This window comes from Lepidochelys olivacea (assembly GCF_965140295.1).
Source record: "Lepidochelys olivacea isolate rLepOli2 genome assembly, chromosome: 3".
NCBI classification, from domain to species: Eukaryota; Metazoa; Chordata; order Testudines; family Cheloniidae; genus Lepidochelys; species Lepidochelys olivacea.
The window spans coordinates 17,967,439-17,988,412 of NC_140413.1; the positions used below are offsets into that span (position 1 = coordinate 17,967,439).

The following is a 20,974-nucleotide window of genomic DNA, read 5'->3' on the forward strand; positions in this document are numbered from 1 at the left end:
GATGTTTTCAGATCACTAAATTAAGCAACATGATGGAACATGTATGGAAGATGCAAGAGCTGATGTTCATCAAGTCATTCCAACAATTAATTGATGGAATTCAAAAATCAACTCTCTTTTTCATTGATTCATAAAAATTTGGCGGTGAGGGGGGATGTTAATTTTAAAATCATAGGGTTTGACTATTAATGTGAAAAATTGTAAAACTGCTTTTGCATTATTTCATCTCACTTTTTAAAAAAAGATTTAAGCTCACCTGTTCCAAAACCACACAGTTGCAGTTAGTAATAATTGATATTTCTTCGTTGTGTATTGATCCTTCTCTTGTCTACACATGGGGTTAGCACTGGTGCAGCTACACTGATTTCTAGCAATTGACTATTGGGGCAAATCCCTTGCAAGGTGTTAAAATTGATGAATGATTTCAAGTATTAGAAATTTCATATGCTAAAGTAAAGCACATGGCATAATAACTTGTTTTTGTTTTATTTATCAGAAACTGAAACCTATTAGTTGATGGCTAGTTTCAAAGAATGCTTGGATTTCTTTGGAAATGCACATTGTACCATAATACACAAATGTTATGCTAATATGCTTTACATTTGTTATTTAAACTCTTTTAAATTTATGTGTTGAAGAATACTTAGTTTTTATATATATATGGTGATCATAGAATCGTAAGTTTTTTCCCTATTATGGGAAAAAATTGTACCAATGCATTATCATACAGTTTACTTACTTTATGTTGTATTAAAAAATTGTTTGTTTGTGGTTGGTGCCATATAAACAGATATTAACCTTTCTTAAAAATACATTGCACCTCTTTCTTATATATCTATAGGAATATCAGAATAAACTAGTCCATTTAATTCCTGAAAAGCAGTTATTAAATGAGAGAATAAAACACATGCAGCTGGACAACACTCCTAGTAAGTGTCTTCAAATAAACTCTTTGCTCTGTATAGTAGCTTTTCTTTACTCACTGGGAAAGCTACTGTCTGTCGTTATTAACCATTCCTTCATAGTTACCATAGATTTAGCAAGTCCCAACAAATATTCAGAACTGTTTGTTGTCCCTACTTTCTACCATTTCCTATATCTAACAAATGTGGGGAGAAATATGTTTTGATAAGAAAAGAAGTCTACAACTTTAAACATAGACAATACAGACTATAGTACAGGGAGGAATTATGGTCTTTGCTGCCCAGATTTTCCTTTTGCTTACAGTCATGTAAAATCAGGAGTAACTCCATTTAAATCAAAGGAATTTATGGAAGTTTTACACTACTGTTAAGTGAGTGGCAAATGAGGGCCAAAGTGTCTGCCCTCAGGAGTTGCATCTAATCAGACTAATACAATATGAAGAGGAGATGTCATACGAACTTTATTATATGAGTTATGGTAGTGCCCGTACCTGATCCTCAATCAAGGATCAAGGCCCAATTGTGCTAGAAGCTGTATGAGAATGTACCACAAGAAGTGGTATAAGCAATTCATTTCTGAAGTGGGAGTGAATGTAAATTAAAAAAAGTGGTTATTGAAAAGTATGGTAATACAAATAGAAATCATTGTAAAAGTACATGATCTTTCCTATGCAGATACAGGAATCAGTTCAGTGAACAAGAAATTCCTAGAAAAGGAAGAATTATGCCAAAGACTTCGGGAGCAATTAAATGCCCTAGAAAAGGAAACTGCTTCCAAACTCTCTGAAATGGATACATTTAACAATCAGCTCAAGGTACATGCATTCTGCAAATATATTGTCTTTAGTAATAAGCCATGTTTTCCTCCTCATCCAGTCACCAAACTTTTATTTGCTGTCCCCCTATGCCATGTCTTTTCTGAAAGTCTGTGCCTATTTTATAATATCAAAATAAGCATTGCCAAACATCTTCTAGCAAATGTGCAATTAGAAACTAATTCAAAACTGTCAAATGTATAATTAGATATTAACACCCCCTCTCCCTTGCTTACCCCTCCTCTGCGTTCATCATGTTACAATGCCTTTCAAAGGCACTCTCATAGTTCACTCTTACTCAACACAGGCCCTAAAATACATAAAAGTAAATGAGAGTTGTGGGCAGTGTTCCTTCTAATTTTTCCCACGCATTGCGTAATTAATTTTGTTTTGGCACAAGTATGGAGGTGATGTGTGACTGGCTGGGGGTGTGGGCTCTAGGGAGGGGCTCAGGGCTGGGGCAGAGTGTTGGGGTGCGGGGGGGGAGGACTCTGGCTGGGGATGTGGGCTCTGGGGTGGGGCTGGGGATGAAGGGTTTGGGGTGCAGGATGCTCCGGGGCTATGGCGGGGAGAGAGAACTCCCCCCAGCTCGCGCTCTCCATAGCAGCACGTGGGCTGGGTGGGAGAGGCGCCTCTCCCTGCTGCGTGCGGCAGCTCCAGGGCTGGGCTGGGTTGGGGCCAACTGTGGGGCACCTCTCTCCCAGCCACGGCAGGTCCAAGACGGGCTTGGTTGGGTCCGAGGGAGGGGTGCCCCTCCCCCAGCCATGGCAGGTCTGTCCGCAGTCTAGGCTGCTAGTGGTCCACAGCTTCTGGCTCGAAGCGGCAGACTGTCCGTCACTGGTGGCCCGGAAGAACAGCAGCAGCTGTGGGCTCCTTTCCACTCATCCCATCCCCCCTCCCCCCCACCTTCCCCATCACTGGCAGGCAGCCGATGGCTGCTGCCTGTGGGTGATGGAGGGCAGGGGCAGAGAGAAGAGCCCTCTACCAGATGGCTGAGAGGAGCGAGTAGGCAGGAGGGATTGGGGGGTGGGGAGGGGGCGAGGAGAAGCCCTGGGCTGGCGGGCCTAGAGGAGCACGGGGAAGGGGCTGGAGAGGAGAAGAGCCAGCGCTGCTGCTGCTGGGCTGCAGCACAAATGAAGTGGAGCACCGGGCTGGGCCGGTGGGGTCCCTGCTGAGGGTGGGCCAGCCGCCATAATAAACCCAGTACTGGCCTGGATGGGTTGGGGCCGGGGGAGGTGTGCCTCTCCCCGCCAGAGCCCTGAGTGGAACTCTGGGGAACTTAGAGGGAACTTGGGTTGAGGTTGCTGAGCGCCTGCAGGTTCTGTCGCTATGGCAGTAAGGTTGTATGGCTACCATTTCGCAGATTGTAAATGGAGTATCCTAATTGTTTAATTTGTATTGGAAGAAAATACTAATCTGCCAGCACAGCACATGGGATATTCACTTTTGGCAATAGACATGGATGCTTGTATTCCTTTAACTAGGAGACAGAATGTGCAGAGGATAATTGAAGGAGGCTGTGTGGTTTATATATTGTCAGTTTATCAGACAGATGCATGCAACTTTCTGACAAGGGTGTTGTCGCTGTGCTCTGTTTGCTGGCTTATTCATAGTGGCATTGATGTGAATTTTAGAATAAATTGTATGATTTCTCTTCTGGCTAAAGGAATAAATTATATGATTTCCCTTCTGGCTAAAGGAAGGACCACATTGCATCTGTTGAAGAGAGCTTAAGGGAAAAAACTCTCAGAACATTTTTTTTTTAATAAAGAAAACATCACCCACAATATTGGTGCTTGCATTTGGAATCACATGTGTGCTGCATGGCTTGCTGGTTAGTGAGAGCAATTCAGTTATGTTCAGTGACTGCATCAACAATGTAGTCTTCCCTACAATATATTTTTTTAAATCGTTACAAAGTTTAATTGGCTTTTTATCTGCCTTATCTTGCAGTGTGAGAATATGGATGATTCTGTTCTTCAGTGCCTTTTGTCTCTGCTAAGCTGTCTCAACAACCTCTTCCTCTTACTTAAGGTTATTTTCTAATCTTTGGCTCTTTTGCTTTTAATTATTTCATGGTTTTTCTCTGTTTTCCCTTTCTTTTTGGATATATTATCTCTTTAGTACTCAACTGAAAACCTTTGTTTAAAAATAAAACTTTTCAAAAACAGAATGAATATTCTTTTCTTTTCTGCTTGCTTTTAAATCCTTCTGCTATCCTAACAGCTTAAACTTACTTGCTTATAAAGCAAAGCCAGAAAATACTGATGTGTATCTTGTTTGTTAATGGACTGATACATTAACAAAAAGAAAAGGAGTACTTGTGGCACCTTAGAGACTAACCAATTTATTTGAGCATGAGCTTTCGTGAGCTACAGCTCACTTCATCGGATGCATACTGTGGAAACTGCGGAAGACATTATATACACAGAGACCATGAAACAATACCTCCTCCCACCCCACTCTCCTGCTGGTAATAGCTTACCTAAAGTGATCATCAAGTTGAGCCATTTCCAGCACAAATCCAGGTTTTCTCACCCTCCGCCCCCACCCCCCACACACAAACTCTCTCTCCTGCTGGTAATAGCCCATCAACCACATACCACACAACAGAACCACTAACCCAGGAACCTATCCTTGCAACAAAGCCCGTTGCCAACTGTGCCCACATATTTATTCAGGGGACACCATCAAAGGGCCTAATAACATCAGCCACACTATCAGAGGCTCGTTCACCTGCACATCCACCAATGTGATATATGCCATTATGTGCCAGCAATGCCCCTCTGCCATGTACATTGGTCAAACTGGACAATCTCTACGTAAAAGAATAAATGGACACAAATCAGATGTCAAGAATTATAACATTCATAAACCAGTCGGAGAACACTTCAATCTCTCTGGTCATGCAATCACAGACATGAAGGTCGCTATCTTACAACAAAAAAACTTCAAATCCAGACTCCAGCGAGAAACTGCTGAATTGGAATTCATTTGCAAATTGGATACTATTAATTGAGGCTTAAATAGAGACTGGGAGTGGCTAAGTCATTATGCAAGGTAGCCTATTTCCCCTTGTTTTTTTCTCCCCCCCTTCCCCCCCCTCCGACGTTCTGGTTAAACTTGGATTTATGCTGGAAATGGCCCACCTTGATTATCATGCACATTGTAAGGAGAGTGGTCACTTTGGATGAGCTGTTACCAGCAGGAGAGTGAGTTTGTGTGTGTATGGGGGTGGGAGGGTGAGAAAACCTGGCTTTGTGCTGGAAATGGCCCACCTTGATTATCATGCACATTGTAGGGAGAGTGGTCGCTTTGGATAAGCTATTACCAGCAGGAGAGTGAGTTTTTCTGTGTGTGTGTTTTTTTTTAAAAAAAGGGGGTGGGGGGAGTGAGAAAACCTGTATTTGTGCTGGAAATGGCCCACTTTGATTTTCATACACATTGTGAGGAGAGTGGTCACTTTGGATAAGCTATTACCAGCAGGAGAGTGAGTTTGTGTGTGTGGTTTTTGGAGGGGGGTGGGGGGGTGAGAAAACCTGGATTTGTGCTGGAAATGGCCCACCTTGATTATCATACACATTGTAAAGAGAGTGGTCACTTTAGATGGGCTATTACCAGCAGGAGAGTGAGTTTGTGTGTGGGGGGGTGGAGGGTGAGAAAACCTGGATTTGTGCTGGAAATGGCTCAACTTGATGATCACTTTAGATAAGCTATTACCAGCAGGACAGTGGGGTGGGAGGAGGTATTGTTTCATGGTATCTGTGTATATAATGTCTTGTGCAGTTTCCACAGTATGCATCCGATGAAGTGAGCTGTAGCTCACGAAAGCTCATGCTCAAATAAATTGGTTAGTCTCTAAGGTGCCACAAGTACTCCTTTTCTTTTTGCGAATACAGACTAACACGGCTGTTACTCTGAAACCTGATACATTAACAGATTCAATTAGCTTTATTACCTAGGTACCGCTTTTTCTTTTCAGGTAAGGCAATATCCAGCAAAAAATTATCTTCCCATTTTGATAGAAACACAGTTTCTTTGTGTTCATTTGCCCCCCCCACACTCACTCACTCTCACACACACACACACACACACACACACACCTGCCCTCCTCCCCCACACACACTCACTCACCTACACACACACACACACACACCTGTCAGCTATGAGTCAATTCCGTGATTTATTTGGTCTGGGTTCAGAAGAGTCCTGAAATTGCATCAGTGCCCGGGTTAACTAGGGTAGCCAACTTTCTGATTGCAGAAAAACGAACACTCCTACCCTGCCCCGCCCCTTCTCTGAGGTCCCGCCCCGCTCACTCCATCCCCTCTTCCCTGCCTTGCTCACTCTTCCCCACCCTCATCCATTTTCACCAGGCTAGGGTGGGGAGGGGGAGGACTCTGGCTGGTGGTGCAGGCCCTGGGGTGGGGTTGGGGATGAGAGAGTTGGGGTGTGGGAGGGGTCTCAGGGCTGGGGCTGGGGGTTGGAGTGCAGGGCGGATGAGGGCTCCGGCTGGGGATGAGGGATCTGGTGTGGGACCAGGAATGAGGGGTTTGGGGTGCAAGAGGCGGCTCTGGGCTGGGGCCGAGGAGTATGGAGTGCAGGAGGGGGCTCACGGCTGGGCCAGGGAGTTGGAGTGCAGGCTCTGGGAGGGAGTTTGGATGCAAGGTGGGGGGTTCAGAGCACAGGCAGGGGATTGGGGTGCAGGAGAGGGTGAGGGCTTCAGATGGGGGTGCAGGCTCTGGGCTGGGACTGGGAATGGGGTGTTTGGGGTGCAGGAGAGGGCTCTGGGCTGGGGCAGGAGGTTGGGGTATGGGAGCGGTTGTGGGCTCTGGGAGGGAGTTTAGGTGTGGAAGGGGTCTCAGGGCTGGGGCAGGGGGTTGGAGCGTGGGAAGGGACTTGGGGTGCAGGCTCCTGCTGGATGGTGCTTACCTCAGGTGGCTCCCAGAAGCGACCAGCATGTCCACCTCCTAGGCAGAGAGGCCAGGGGGCTCTGCACACTGCCCACGCCTGCAGGCACCACTCCTGCAGCTCCCATTGGCTGTGGTTCCCAGCCAATGGGAGCTGCAGAGTCAGCGCTCAGGGTAGGGGCAGCGTGCAGAGTCTCCCTGATTGCCCCTATGCCTAGGGGCCACAGGGACATGCCAGCCGCTTCTGGGAGCTGCGTGGAGCCAGGGCAGGCCTGTTATCCAAAGCTTCATACCAATTATTTCAGCCTTTGGTTTGAGCGTAGTTAGAGGAAATGCTGTGGTCTGAACTTTACTTTGCACATGACTATGTCTTAGTTATTGGATTGATTTGTTGTTATTTAAAAAATTTCTTTGAATCATAATTATAGAAAAGATTATATATTTCACCCATAATTAACAAATTTTTATATGTATTTTTCTTCTTTTTGTAGCAACCTTCTGTTAGATTAAGCAGTGGCTAATAAAGGAAATACTAAAACATAGTGAAGGGAAGCCTCCATCTTAAAGGATGTATACCCAAAATTTCCAGTACTGTTTTGTGTTACTTGTAGTTTAAAGGCTATCTCCACCAGGCAACTGTTTAGAGATCATTTGTGTACTTCTAGTCCTTAGATGACCCAGTGTTTAAGTACTTAATTTAAAATTCCCACTCTTTTTCCCTCCATCGTATTTGCAGTCTCCAGCAGAGGAATGACTAAACGATGCACTTTGCAAGTATAAACTGCACAAGAGTTTGCAAAAGATCTGCCAGATATTTTTATATGCTCCTGTTTAACTCTTTCTTTCGAATGAGAGTCAACATCCATTATTAACTTTAAGATTGTCCTATCCATTTGTGTTGGATCACAAAGCATTAAAATGCCTAGTTACTTTCCTAGAAAAATGGATTTGCTTGTCAGTCCTTTGATATACTTCATTGTGTTTCCTCATTAGGAACTGAGAGAAAGCTACAACACACAGCACTTAGCCCTTGAGCAACTTCACAGGATCAAACAAGAGAAAATAAGAGCTGTAGAAAGAAAAAGAGCTGAGCTTGCACAAAAAAAGCGACTGGAGGATGAGGCTGCAAGGTAACATGGTTGAAAATCATAAAACACTGATACTGTAGTTTTTAAAACAGGATATTGCATTGGTGAGCTTCAGATGTTGATACCAGTAGACATAAAATCTAACTGATTAAAATATACATCCTACTAAGAGAGCAACACTACATGAACTAAGCCTTCTGAATTTTTACATGGAATACAAGGATTTCTGAAGTTCTGAATTTCCTTCCCCTTAGTATGTAGGAACGAGTCTGTTACCCTTTTTAATACGACAAATCTATTTGATGAAAGTGTTGTTCTCAAAGATTGATGTGTCAACCTGAGAATCCATTTTTGTAATTAGGCTTTTTAATCTCTTCTCCAATACACAGCTTCCATGCATTTAAGATTACTTATTCACATTTTCTACCTTGTTTTGCTGTCATTGTACATCTTCTCCCTCCACTTAAAAAGCGCTTCCTACTAAATGAACAAATGTAGTTTAGTTGCCAGTCATTCATACTCTGACAGTGTGATATTCTTAGTCCCTGAATATTTATGGAAATTGGACGAACATTGTGACTGCCTAATTTCGATATGATGATCTTGAAAACCAGTTGAATGTCCGCAAGTTACTAGTTTTAAGGGTAAGAGACTAAATTAATCCTTAGTTTCCTCTTTGCATTTCAATCCCTGATCTTATATTGGTTTCTTGCCTGATGAGCTAGAAAACGTTCACGTTTACCTATATGGAAAGGGATCCTTCCTTTTGTCCGTAAATGATCTTACGTTATTATGCTCCTACGTTATTTTGTATCAGCTCTTTCCAGATTCTGTTGTCAACTTTCCCCTACCACCTGCCTGATCGGTCCAGGGCTCTCAAGTGGCATTGCTGGCCAAAAAGTTTTTTCAGTTATCTGGTTAGCTGGCTGCACTCACGTCACTCTGATCTGCATCTTGCTACGGTCACGTTATGCCTTTATGATGTTCACACTGCATTACGATAATGAGCTCTATGTGAGGCTACAGCTGGTGCAAAATGTGTCTGCCCATCTGTTCAGAGGCTTTGATGTAGGGGGAGCATATTCATACCAAATACTCTTCTCATTTACACTGGGGTTATGCTGGTATAACAGTTGTCAGTGAAGTTATTGGGAATTTATACTCGTGTAAATGAGACTAGAATGTGTCCAGTTACGACTGTTTCCCAGGAACTGCATTGGCTTCCTGTTTACTACAATTTAAGGTTTGGGCTTTGGCACCAGATTTTCAAAAGAGCTGAGGCACTGAGTGCATGTAAAAATTTCACACTCTCATTTAGCTACCTAAATGGGACCTGAGATCTTCTGAAAATCTGGCCTCAATTGTGAGTGCTAAGCACTTTTGATAATCTAACCCTGTATTAGTGCAGCCCTGTGTAGTTTAGTTACTGATTGACTGACAGATTGCTGATACCCTTCATTTCCCCTCACTCCTCCCCCCCCCAAAAAAAAAAGTGTAGGGGGGGAGAGTATCATTGGAGCTAAGTTATTGGCTGAGACACTTCGAGATAATAGTCCCTGATTTAAATGGAGATATGACTGAGCCAAACCTGGCCATTTTCAGAGAATACTGCCAGATTCTCAGATACTACACTGAAGACTGTGGAGTGAGGAGAATATAAATGCTGCAATAAATTCCCACAATAACTGAAGACCAGGAATTACAACAAAAAAAAGTAATAAGTAAAATTCGCCAAACCAGATATTGGTAAAGACCAAAGTCTTTTATGGCCATCTCTGAACAACTTTTCATTTTTCATATGTGGGATTTCGATATTGAAATGATGGGCACCCGAGAAATACCATAGATAGATTAATGCTCCATTTTCTGCTCTGCCCTGGCACATCAAGTTGAATAGCATTGATCATGGAGGCACTGCCGAAGAAGCTCTCAGGCGTGAAAGGCCAAGGAACAATGTTTTCAGACCATAAGTCTGTCTTATTTGTATTTTATTAGTGCCTAAGATGTGCTGGATTGTGTGCGCGAGTGAGAAGACGTGGTACCTATCCCAAGAGTTTTTGGTCTGCAGTAAGGGGGTAACAGAAACGGAAGAGGAAACAAACAGGATGGAGAGATCCTGCTGTGGATGACGGCAGGTGGCATAGGGAGATTGGGGAACAGAGAGCAAAAGAGAATGCTAGAAGAGGAGAAAGAAGAGGATAGTGCTGAGGCTGATTAAATAAATTTTTTGTCACATGCTAATGACAGCAAACGAATACCCCAGCACCATCCCAAACCATTGTCTCTGAAGTGCTAAAGGTACAGGCACTTTGAAGGATTTTTGGCATTTGTTTTTAGACACACGTGACATGTGGCTGTTGAACAGAAGGAGATTGCTATGTCAAGTGTCAGTTCTTCTCTGCACTCTAGGTTTGGGGACCAAGCAGGGATCTGCGCTCTCTCTCCTTTCGAAGTGGGGATCTTGTATTCATCGACATATTGTTGTTATGGTTAGTCAACCAGCATTTCTTCACTGTACTCTAGAAGAGTGTGGAGGGGGCAGTACTTTACATTTAGGGCCGCCTGTGTAAATTCTAGCCCTGGCTCTGCCACCCGAGCCTTGCATGTGACTGCAGTGACTCCCAGGTCGCTAACTGTGGTTAATCCTATAAACACTTTCTCACTTATTTATTTATGTATTTATTTTTCCCTTTTCGTTAAGGAAAGCAAAACAGGAGAAGGAGAACTTATGGCAGGAAAATGTCCGAAAGGAAGAGGAGGAGAAAAAAAAGCGATTACAGGAAGAGCGAATGCAGGAAAAAATTCATGAAGAAAAACAAAAAGCTGAGGAGGCAGCTGCCCAGGTGAGAGAGAGGGAGTTCCAGTTGCAAAAACTGGCTGAGGAGAAACATGCGGAGGAGAGGAACAAGCTAGCTGAGATTCAGAGAGAAACGGAAAAACAAAGGCAGAGACAACTGGAAGAAGACAAAAGGAAGCAAGAACAGATTGCAAAAGAAGCTGAGGAGAGGCGTAAACAGCATGAAGAAGAGAAGAGAAGAAAAGATACAGCCAACCTGCAAGAGTCAGAGAAACACACTTCAAAATTAAACTTAAATGAGAAATTTGCAGACTTGTTGAAACAGACTGAGGGTAGAAATCTTAAGCCTACGTGGAGAAGTGAAGGTAAACTTCATCTATTGATTTATTTTTTGTTTAAAATGTTCCTTGTCTTGAATGAATATTGTTACTTCATATTTAGACATTTTATTGTAGAATAATGACAATATTATAGGTCTTGTGTTTAAAAATTGATGTTGGAGACCATGGACCATATCCACAGTTGGAGTAAAGCTGTTGATGTCAGTTGAGCTATAACAGTTTACACCAACAGAGGATCTGACCACAGATCTTTCAGTGCTTTCAGTTAAGAATCCTGGACACTCGGAGCAGTAACATTTTGGCTTTCCTGCACTTTGTCTATGCAACAGAATACTCACCACATGTTGTGGCATGAGATGTTCATAATTTCTTTTAAAACAATTTTTGATAGTCAGTGAACAGATAAGAATCAAGTAGTGAGAATGCGTACAGCCTTAAAGTAACATTGATTCATTGATTAACACTGATAGAGAAATTATAGGTATCATAACCTCGGTTACTAGATGGTGGTCAAAACTGAGGTCAGCATGGCGTTATGGGTAGGATATTGAAAAATGCTTAGTGTTAGCCTAATTCTGCTCCCATTGAACTTGATGGTAGTTTTACTATTGACTTAGTGGAAGCAGAATTACAGAATGCTTTTTTTTTTTTTTTTTTTTGCTCATTGTTAACCATTGTTATGGCTGTAGTGTGGCTGGTTTAGTAGTATTACTTATCGACTTAGAGAAATTTAGAGACTGAGACTATATCAAATACAAATATGTAATATTTTGCTGTTCTGGGCTTTTAAGTTTCTCCTTGACAAGAATGTTACCTGGGTTGCAGGCCACTACAAGAATGTCACCAGGGTTGCAGGCCACTCAGTGTTGGGGTAGCCTTTTCTAGTCAATTTGAAGGAAATGTAAAACTTCTACACATAAATGAAAGAAAATATTAAAACACTGATCCTGGTGAAGATATTTAACAAGAAGAGATGGGTAGGAAGACAAAGACTTCCTATTTTGACTAAGCACATCTGTGTTCACTGCTACTCCTGTTTATTACGTTAATCAATAGTCTGTGTGATGTTCTGCTCCTTCCATCTGTTTGTTGTACCCAGTTATCTCTCACCATACACTTAGACTGTAAGGTCTTTAGGGCAGGGACCATCCTTTCATTATATCAGTGGGGCCCTGAACAAGCTTGTCGTCTCTTAGCACTACTGAAGTACCAAAATAATAAATACCAGTAATACTTTTTCTTCTTTCAGGTAACGTAGTTAGTGCCTCAGAATCTAGGAATTCAGCTGCCTTGGTGAATTACAGAGCTTTATATTCATTCGAAGCAAGGAATCATGACGAGATGAGTTTTAATTCTGGGGATGTAGTTCAGGTAAGACCGGTAGTTCATGCTAACCTAACCACAAAAATCATTGACATATATCTTCATCAAAATTAATGCTTTTTTTTTTTTTTTACACACACACATTTTAGATTGGTTCAAATTTACAGTAATTGCTTCTTTTTAGGAGGGGGTAGTGGGATCGATTTAAGCAATATGCTCCTCTAGGACTGACATGTTATGGAGGAGTCGAGGGCCAAGGACTGGCACTGACTACTATGAAATGCCTAGCTTGGAAATCATTATTGCTGTTATAAACTTTCTGAAACAAATAACAAGAATAAGCTAAATAATCCTTGCTCTCCCATCTCTAGTGCAACATTTTGCAGGTATGCATATAAGGCTGCAAAGAAGATTACTATGTTTGCATTGCTATAGGCAAACATTGTCATAGATAAAAGTGTATAAAACAAGATTATTCGTGGTGCTAGAATTATTAAATACCTGACCTGCCTGGTTTGAATAGGTTTGAGGGTTTCTCCCAAATAATTAAAGGTCTGAATAGTGTTCTCTGTTACATTATCTGCATGGAGGTTCTTCGAGTAGATGCAGATGTGATGTGTGCGTGCCCAGCGCACCGGAGTCAGAGACTTTTGCCTAGCAGTCCCTGTAGAGGGGTGGCTCTCGCACCTCGTGGCTGTGGCCCCTCCCTTGACTATATGAGGCAGCACTGCTCCGGCCCTCTCAGTTCCTTCTCACTGCCTGTGGCTGGAGTCGGAGGTTTGTGTGTTTGTAGTGTCACAACCTCGCATTTAGTTTTAGTCTAGTTTAAACACTGTCCTTCCTGTGGAGGGGCAATCCCCAACAGCGACCCCCACATGCAGTGCTTGCTTTGCCTCGGCAAGGCCCACCTTAAAGAGTGTGTATCATTTAAAAAGAGGACTCGGTTGGTGCAGGATCTTTGTCTCACGTAGCACCTGCTTGAACAGGCCATGCGGCCTGATCTGATACCAAGGCCCTCCTCAGGTCAAAGATTGCCCTCAGGCTTGGAGAATGCTGCCACCCCTTGTTTTGGGGTAGGCGCCTTGCTGAAGAGGCAGAGGAGCCGTTCTCCATTGTCAGCACCGAGGAAGAGGTCTCATAAGACCAATTGAGACTGCTCCAGGTCACAGAGTGACTCCTCTGTTTCCCCCAGGAACAGCACAGACTAGCACAGGACCAGTTCCAGCATGTGCAATAGCATGGATACATCTGACCTTTCCCAATACTGAGTGGGAAGGACAGAAATCCTGTACCATTGATTCTGGTTCTAGCCTTCGGGTGTCCATTGAGTACGGTACTGACAAGGTGCATGCCAGTACTGCCTGCGTCCATGTCGTCAGTCTACCAGGAAACCACAGACCTCCTCTGCCTTTCGGTCCCAACCTCACCGTTGGTCCAGGGCTGCGCCAACTCTGGCGCTTCTGATGGAGTGAGCCACTGAACCTTGGTGTCTGTTGACACTGTGTCCAGACACTCTCCTCACCGTGATGGGGATGGAGCCAGTACTGGAAATGGTGCAGGGGACCTTGGCACCCAGACCCTTTCTGGCCCCACTGCATTTGATGCTGCAACCGTTGACATTGATACATTTGTGCACTCTTGGACCACTGTTAGTGCCAGGACCAATGCTGCCTGTGGCACCCGCATGCTCAGTACGGATGGAACCATATTAAATGGGAATACCAGTTCCAACTTTGTTCTGGGAGACAAATGAATCAGACTGCCTGTTGACTCCTTTGGGCATCATTCCACCCGTACTGCCAAGATTTCGGGGCTCTCATTCCGAGTCAGAGTCGTCATACCCTACCCAATGAACCTCAGGGACTGCCAGTGGAACAATATGGCTCCTAAGGTTGGCGTGTGCCCCATGACTGAGAAGGAGGTCCCTGGCCTGGGCTCTGCTGGCCACCAGTGCTCTATCTGTAACAGTGGCCTTGGACTCAGTGGGATGTTCCTTATTAGCAGAGATACCGCTTTTCATCACATTTGAAGTCAAAGTAACCTGCATGGTCGTAGGTGGCTTCAGATTAACTGCAAGCCCAAGCATCAGCAGTCTGCTCTCTCCTGGGTACATCTTTCCAGGAGTGAAAGCCAGTTTTGGCTCAGCTGAGGCCTTGTTGCTGGACAATGCCATGCTGAATGGTTTATCCTCACCTTCTATTCCGGACAACTTTAAGGTGTACCAGGACCTCTTATGCCACATATCCGCATTACTGGGTATCCAGGCAGAGTTCCTCCAAGAGAACACACAAAAACTGGTGGATATTTTACACCCCGCCGTCCCTGGGAGAGTGGCCATCGTGGTCAGTGGTGAGATCCCTGTGGAGTACATCAGCCTCAGTACCGCCAGGGTCTAAGTGAATGGAAAAGCGCTTCTTTGTTCCCATGGAGGGATTTGAGGGGTTCTCTTCTCACCTGGCCCCGAATTCACTGGATGTAACAGTGGTAAACAACGGCCCAGCAGGGTTGGTTCAAGTCTACCCCCAAGGACAGAGACTCCAAGCAGTTACATCTTCTGAGCAGGAAGATCTATACCTCATCATCCTTCCGGTTTAAGATCACAAATCAACAAGGTTTAGTGGCCAAGTATGATTTTCTCAGTTGGTCAGCCATGGCTAAATTTGAGGACCAGTTGCCTAAGGTCTTGTGTGAGGAGTTCTGAGCATTCACTGTGGAAGGCTGCTTGGTGGTCATAATGTTCCTGCAGGCTGTCGTTGACATTGCAGACACTGTGGCCAGGGTCATGGCCTTGGCAGTAACTATGAAGAGGGCCTCCTGGTTGCAAAACTCTGGGATCACTCTGGACGTCCAGCAAGCCATTGAGGACTTGCCCTTTGATGACTAAGTCTTCTTCTCAGACAAGACTAATGGCACTTAGCCCTGGAATCCTTGAAGGAGTGCAATCCTTGGAAGTATACGTTCTGTCCATGCAAAGGCACAGCAGGAGCAACAATATCACCTGCAGAATTCCTTTGTCCAACCTTTCCCCTGAAACAGTGGGACTATCTTAGAAAAAGGGATGGCTCCCACAATAGGAAGCAGTGGGGCTTGGGCTTCAGACAGTCCACATGATCTCCCTTGGCACAGGCTAAGCGCTCATTTTGTCTCCTTTGTTCAGAGCAGTGGTCCAGTCATTACTACATCCCTTCTGTCCCCCCCCCATCACTTTAGGGGCAGGTTGACCCGCTTTTACAATGCTTGGATCTCAATTACCTCTGACAGCTAGGTTCTAGACACTGTCAGATCTGGCTACACAATCCATTTCCTCTCCAGGTCCACTTGCACATTCCTCTACAGAGATTCCTCTCACAAGACATGGCTCATTGAGCTGTATTTTTAGTTGGTAGCACTGGAACACCAGGGCCATGGTTTTTCTCCCAGAGCTTCTTGATACTGAAATATAAGGGCAGGATGAGAACCATTCTCAACCTTTGTGGCCTCTACAAATTCATCAAGTATGTGAGATCCCGCATGGTCACTCTATTTGCTATCCTTCCTGTGTTGTGTCAGAATGACTGGTTCATTGCTCTGGACCTGCAGGATACTTACTTTCTTGTGGTGATTCTGCTGATCCACAAGAAGTTTCTGTGTTTCGTGGTAGGAGAATGCCACTTTCAGTGTACGGATCTCCCCTATTCTGCCCCCCATGTCGTCACCAAATGCATGACAGTGGTTATCGCCTATCTCAGGAAGAAGGGACTCCACATATTCCTGTACCTCCATGACTGGTTGCCGAAGCGGAGCTCTAGAGAGGAGGTTCTTGCCCACATTGACATCATGTTGAGTTTGCTTGACTGTCAGCACTCATTGTAAACAATGCAAAGTCAACCTTGGCTCCCACTCAAAAAATCGAGTTCCTTGGGACCCTGTTAGATTCCATGAGGTTGAAGGTGTTCTTACCGACCGACCGCTTCCAGGCAATTCAACAGTTTTGCCTCAGTCTGCAATCCCAGCCTTCCATGACAGTGCATGTGTGTCTGAGTCTGTTGTGCCTAATGTCTGTTTGCATGCAGGTGTTCTAGTTCTCTAGGTTGTACCCTCACCCTCATCAGATGCAGCTCAGGACAGTTTACCACCCTGCCCTGCATTCTCTGGACAGGTCAGTTCGCCTTCTTCCAGCAGTTCTGGATTCCTTCCACTGGTGGGAATTCCCATGCAATGCGTGCCATTGGCCCTCTGTTTGGCCCTCTCCAACTAAGTCAGTGGTTACTGACACTTCCCTTCTGGGTGGGTGGGAAGGAAGTGCATCTGGACTCATTAAGGTTGTGGGGCGTGTGGTTGGAACAGGAAGCCTCACTCCATATCAATGTTTTGGAACTTCAGGCCATCCACAATTCATGTTGTGCCTTCCGAGATCACATCACATACTAACCAACAATGCTACTGTGATGTACTATTTGAAGAAGCAAAGGGGAGCGGGTGCGGTACATTCCAGATTACTCTGCCTAGAGACGATCAATCTGTGGCACTTTTGCATTGAGGGAGACATCACCCTGGTAGCAGTCCATTTTCCAGGGGTTCAAAATAATCTCACGGACTACCTCAGCAGGGTTTTCTCCTTGAGTCATGAATGGTCCCTGAAGGAGAGTGTTCGTTAAGTCATCTTTGCAACATGGGATGTCCCTGCGATGAACCTGTTTGTGATGAGGGAAAACATAAAGTGTCAGCTGTTCTGCTCTCGAGGGCCTCAGTCCTCTCAGACGCCTTCCACTGCAGCTAGCGGTCAACTCTTCTGTATGCCTTTCCACCTATTTCAGTCATTCCTCGGCTCATCCTCAAGCTCAAAGCAGATGAGGCCAAGCTCATTCTTGTTGCTCCAGCATGGATGAAGGAGTGTTGGTTCTCAGATATCCTTGCTCTGTCAATTCAACCTCCCATATAGTTTCCTGTCCATCTTGACCTGCTCAATCAGAACCACGGCCAAACCCTCCATCTTGCAATCGGCTCCCAGCAGTGCTTGGAGGTTGTCCAACAAGTTCTACTTAACAAAGCAATTTAATCCAGTATTCTGAAATCTCTAAATATTAGACTTTGGTTTTATGGTGTTAAGTTACATATTTGCATGAGAGAGGGAAGTAAGAAAGGCATCTGTTAGTTTCAAGATATAATTAGCTGAGCATTCTTTTACTTTTGATACCCCCGTTTAGAAATATGCAACTCTATATATTGGATAATTTCAGATACTCATAAAATATTTTGATTAAAAAACTTCATAGTGTCTAATTTAAGATGTGATCAGTAGATGGAAACATTTGTTTATGTATCTTAGCCAGAAGAAACTTAATCTATATAAAAATTGTTTGAAGCCCCTTTCTTTTACTCTGTGTTTCTACCATGCGTAGCACAATGGAATCCTGATGTTGTTTGGGTCTGAGGTCTTACTAAAACACAAATAATCATGATAGTAATCATAGTAACTTTCCGACAAGCTCCATTAACTTCAGAGGTATGTTATGTCCTCTTTAGCCTTTAAATAAAACAACTGTAAATATCTCTCTAAGGGTGCATTATAATACAAAACCAGCAGTTTATCCTTTTCCCCATTTAAAAAGTAATTGTGCGCTTTATAAGAGCAAATAGCCTTGTTATACAGCTTGGGACAGTATGTTATTAGGCAATGGGATTCTTAGTTTTCTTAAAAAGACTAAATTTTAAATGGGATGACAGTGCAGATGATGGGGTCTGATCCTTATGGTCACAACTTTTCCAGTTAAATCCACAGAATTGTAGCAGGTGCTAACACAGCAAATATTTTATCTAATATTTTTGGTTTCCAGGTTGATGAGAAAACCATTGGAGAGCCTGGTTGGCTGTATGGGAGCTTTCAAGGTCATTTTGGCTGGTTTCCATGCAGCTATGTAGAAAAAATACCAGAAAGTGAAAAAGCTTTATCTCCTAAAAAGGCCTTACTTCCTCCTACAGTATTTTTGTCTACTACCTCAGCTCCTCCAGAGTAAGTTTATTTATTGATAGTTCTATTTTGGATAAAATAAAATGTTATGTAATAGCATTATGGATTACTGTAAATTAAATGCAGAAAATTTATTATAGCGACTATATGGAGGAAGAGCTATAATACAGCAAGTTAAACTTTGATCTTCTGAGTTGCACTGGGCAGCACATGCATTTTGCATATGTAAGAAGTAGTAGGTCTTGCTAATGTACTTTCTAAGAAAAATTGTGCTTGTGCTAAATTTGCAGACCACTTTCACCAGGTAGATCAGCAGAAGACACTGATTACCAAAACGTACCTTTCTCAAGCCTAACTGTTAACACAACATGGCAGAAAAAATCCGCTTTTACTCGTACTGTGTCCCCAGGATCTGTTTCTCCTGTTCATGGACAGGTATGTTGGTGAGAATTTTATGTATTTTAGGTTCATGTTAACAATACTGATATACTTTTGTATAGATGAGTTACACTTTTTCTAACAGGTTTCAGAGTGACAGCCGTGTTAGTCTGTATTCGCAAAAAGAAAAGGAGTACTTGTGGCACCTTAGAGACTAACCAATTTATTAGAGCATAAGCTTTCGTGAGGAAGTGAGCTGTAGCTCACGAAAGCTTATGCTCTAATAAATTGGTTAGTCTCTAAGGTGCCACAAGTACTCCTTTACTTTTTCTAACAGTTCACTGCAGTGATCTAGACCAAGGGTGGGGAAACTACGGCTCCGCCTGTGAGCCATTTTAAGCCGGCCCGTGAGCTCCTACTGGGGAGCTGAATCGGGGCCGCACCACGCAGTTCAGCCTTGCTCTGGCGCTCCAATCGGGGTGCCAGGTAGGGGGCCACACCGTGCAGCTCCCGGAAGCTGCACCATGGCCCTGCTCCGAGGGTCGGGGGCCGCTCCACGCCAAGGAGCCGGAGAAGGGACATGCCGCTGCTTCCAGGAGCCTTTTGAGGTAAGTGCCACTCGGAGCCTGCACCCCTGAGCTTCTCCCCCTGCCCCAGCCCTGATCCCCCTCCCGCTCTCCAAATCCCTCGATCCCAGCACGGATCACCCTCCTACACCCCAAACACCTCATCCCCAGCCCCACCCCAGAGCCTGTACCCCCCAACCAGAGCCCTCACCCCCTCCTGCACCTGAAACCCAATTTTATGAGCATTCATGGCCTGCCATACAATTTCTATTCCCCGATGTGGCCCTCCGGCCAAAAAGTTTGCCCACCCCTGATCTAAACACAAAGCCAAATTCCCAGTTGGTGTGAGTGGGCATACCTCTATTGCAGTCTGTGGAGCTATGTTAATTTACACTATCTGAGGATCTGGTCCTTAAACTCTTTCTTCTTCTTCGAGTGCTTGTTCATGTCCTTTCCAATCAGGTGTGTGCAGGCGCGCATGCATAACAGCCGGAAGATTTTTTCCCTCGTCAGGTCGGCCTGGGCGCCCCCTGGAGTCGCACCTTCATGGCACTCAGTATAGAGCCCTGCGACCCCGCCAGCCCATCAGTTCCTTCTTACCACCAGTGACGGTAAGCTGGAACGTACTTTAGCTCTTGCCTTGGCAAGCGCCGTTCACAGTGTCCGTTGTATTATAGTTCTTAATACCGTTAGTGTTAGTTATTAGTACTTGTAGTGTAGATATAGTTAGTGTTAGGTTTTCTTTGGGGTTCCCCTTCCCCCAACGCTCCCGGTGTCGTGGTGTGACGCGGTCCCTAAGCTTTAAAACTTGTGAGGCCCGTGGCAAGTGCATGCCTAAAAGTGACCCCGCACGCTTTGTGAGGGGAGAGCCACCAGGAAGACCAGTGCAAGATCTATCGCGAGTTTTGCCCTAGGACTTTGAAAGACCGAGACCAACATCTTAAAGTCCTTTTTATGGAGGCTGCACTCCGGCCCCAGTCAGACCCTGGATCAGGGGATCCCGCGTCTAGCACCACCTCCTTGGTGCTGAGTGCCCCAGCACAATGTACAGGGGAACCAGTGTTGAGAAAGAACTCATATTGAGACTCTCAGCACTGTCACAGCTACTCCCGTGGACAGGCTTTGGACAGGCACCGGTCGCAACCACCAGTGCCACAAAAGAAAAGCTGGCTGGAGAGGGGCTGCTCTGCCCCGGCCAAGTCGAAGGACTCGGCCACTGTGAGACCCCAGTGGGGCCACACCACCTCGGCCCCCTTGGCCGGCTAGGGTCACGTCGACGCCTGTCCCGGTGGCGGTGCAGTTGAGTCCAGATCCTCCCCACTTGCCGGCCCCAGGAGCCAACAGCTGCAGCTCCCATTGACTGCAGAGGCATTCGCAGCAGCCCAGGACTTGTTGTGCCATATGGTGCCATTTTCCCCTTCCAGGGGGGATAAATCGCCGGCACTTTCCCATCCCAAGGGGAAAGTAGGCTATGATGTCTCAGTGCTCACCATTGGAATGGGTTACCTAGGGAGGTGGTGGAATCTCCTTCCTTAGAGGTTTTTAAGGTCAGGCTTGACAAAGCCCTGGCTGGGATGATTTAGTTGGGGATTAGGTCATGCTTTGAATAGGGGGTTGGACTAGATGACCTCCTGAGGTCCTTTCCAACCCTGATATTCTATGATTCCATGAGGGGGTGGCGGGTCGGCAGGCTCTATATTGAGTGACATGAAGGCACAACTCCAGGGATGCTGCTAGGGGAAAAATCTTCCGGCTCCCATGCACGCGTGCACACACCTGGTTGGAATGGAATGAACAACACATCTCGAAGAACAACAGTTATGAGAAGGTAAGTAACCATTTTTTTTCTTTCACTATATTGTGTTACTCTGGGTTAATTTCTT

The 20,974-nt window shown here is 44.8% G+C and overlaps 1 protein-coding gene across 3 annotated transcripts in view; it reads left to right on the forward strand.

Moving 5' to 3' along the window:
- ITSN2 (intersectin 2) overlaps positions 1-20,974 on the forward strand; it is a 122,035-nt gene that overhangs the window by 48,863 nt on the left and 52,198 nt on the right. For all 3 annotated transcript variants that reach the window (XM_084623845.1, XM_084623844.1, XM_084623843.1), the window contains exons 15-21: positions 842-929; positions 1,599-1,738; positions 7,642-7,778; positions 10,438-10,898; positions 12,124-12,245; positions 18,014-18,189; positions 18,438-18,582. In XM_084623845.1, coding sequence (XP_084479971.1) covers positions 842-929; positions 1,599-1,738; positions 7,642-7,778; positions 10,438-10,898; positions 12,124-12,245; positions 18,014-18,189; positions 18,438-18,582 — 1,269 coding nt within the window. The remainder of the gene's footprint in view (positions 1-841; positions 930-1,598; positions 1,739-7,641; positions 7,779-10,437; positions 10,899-12,123; positions 12,246-18,013; positions 18,190-18,437; positions 18,583-20,974) is intronic.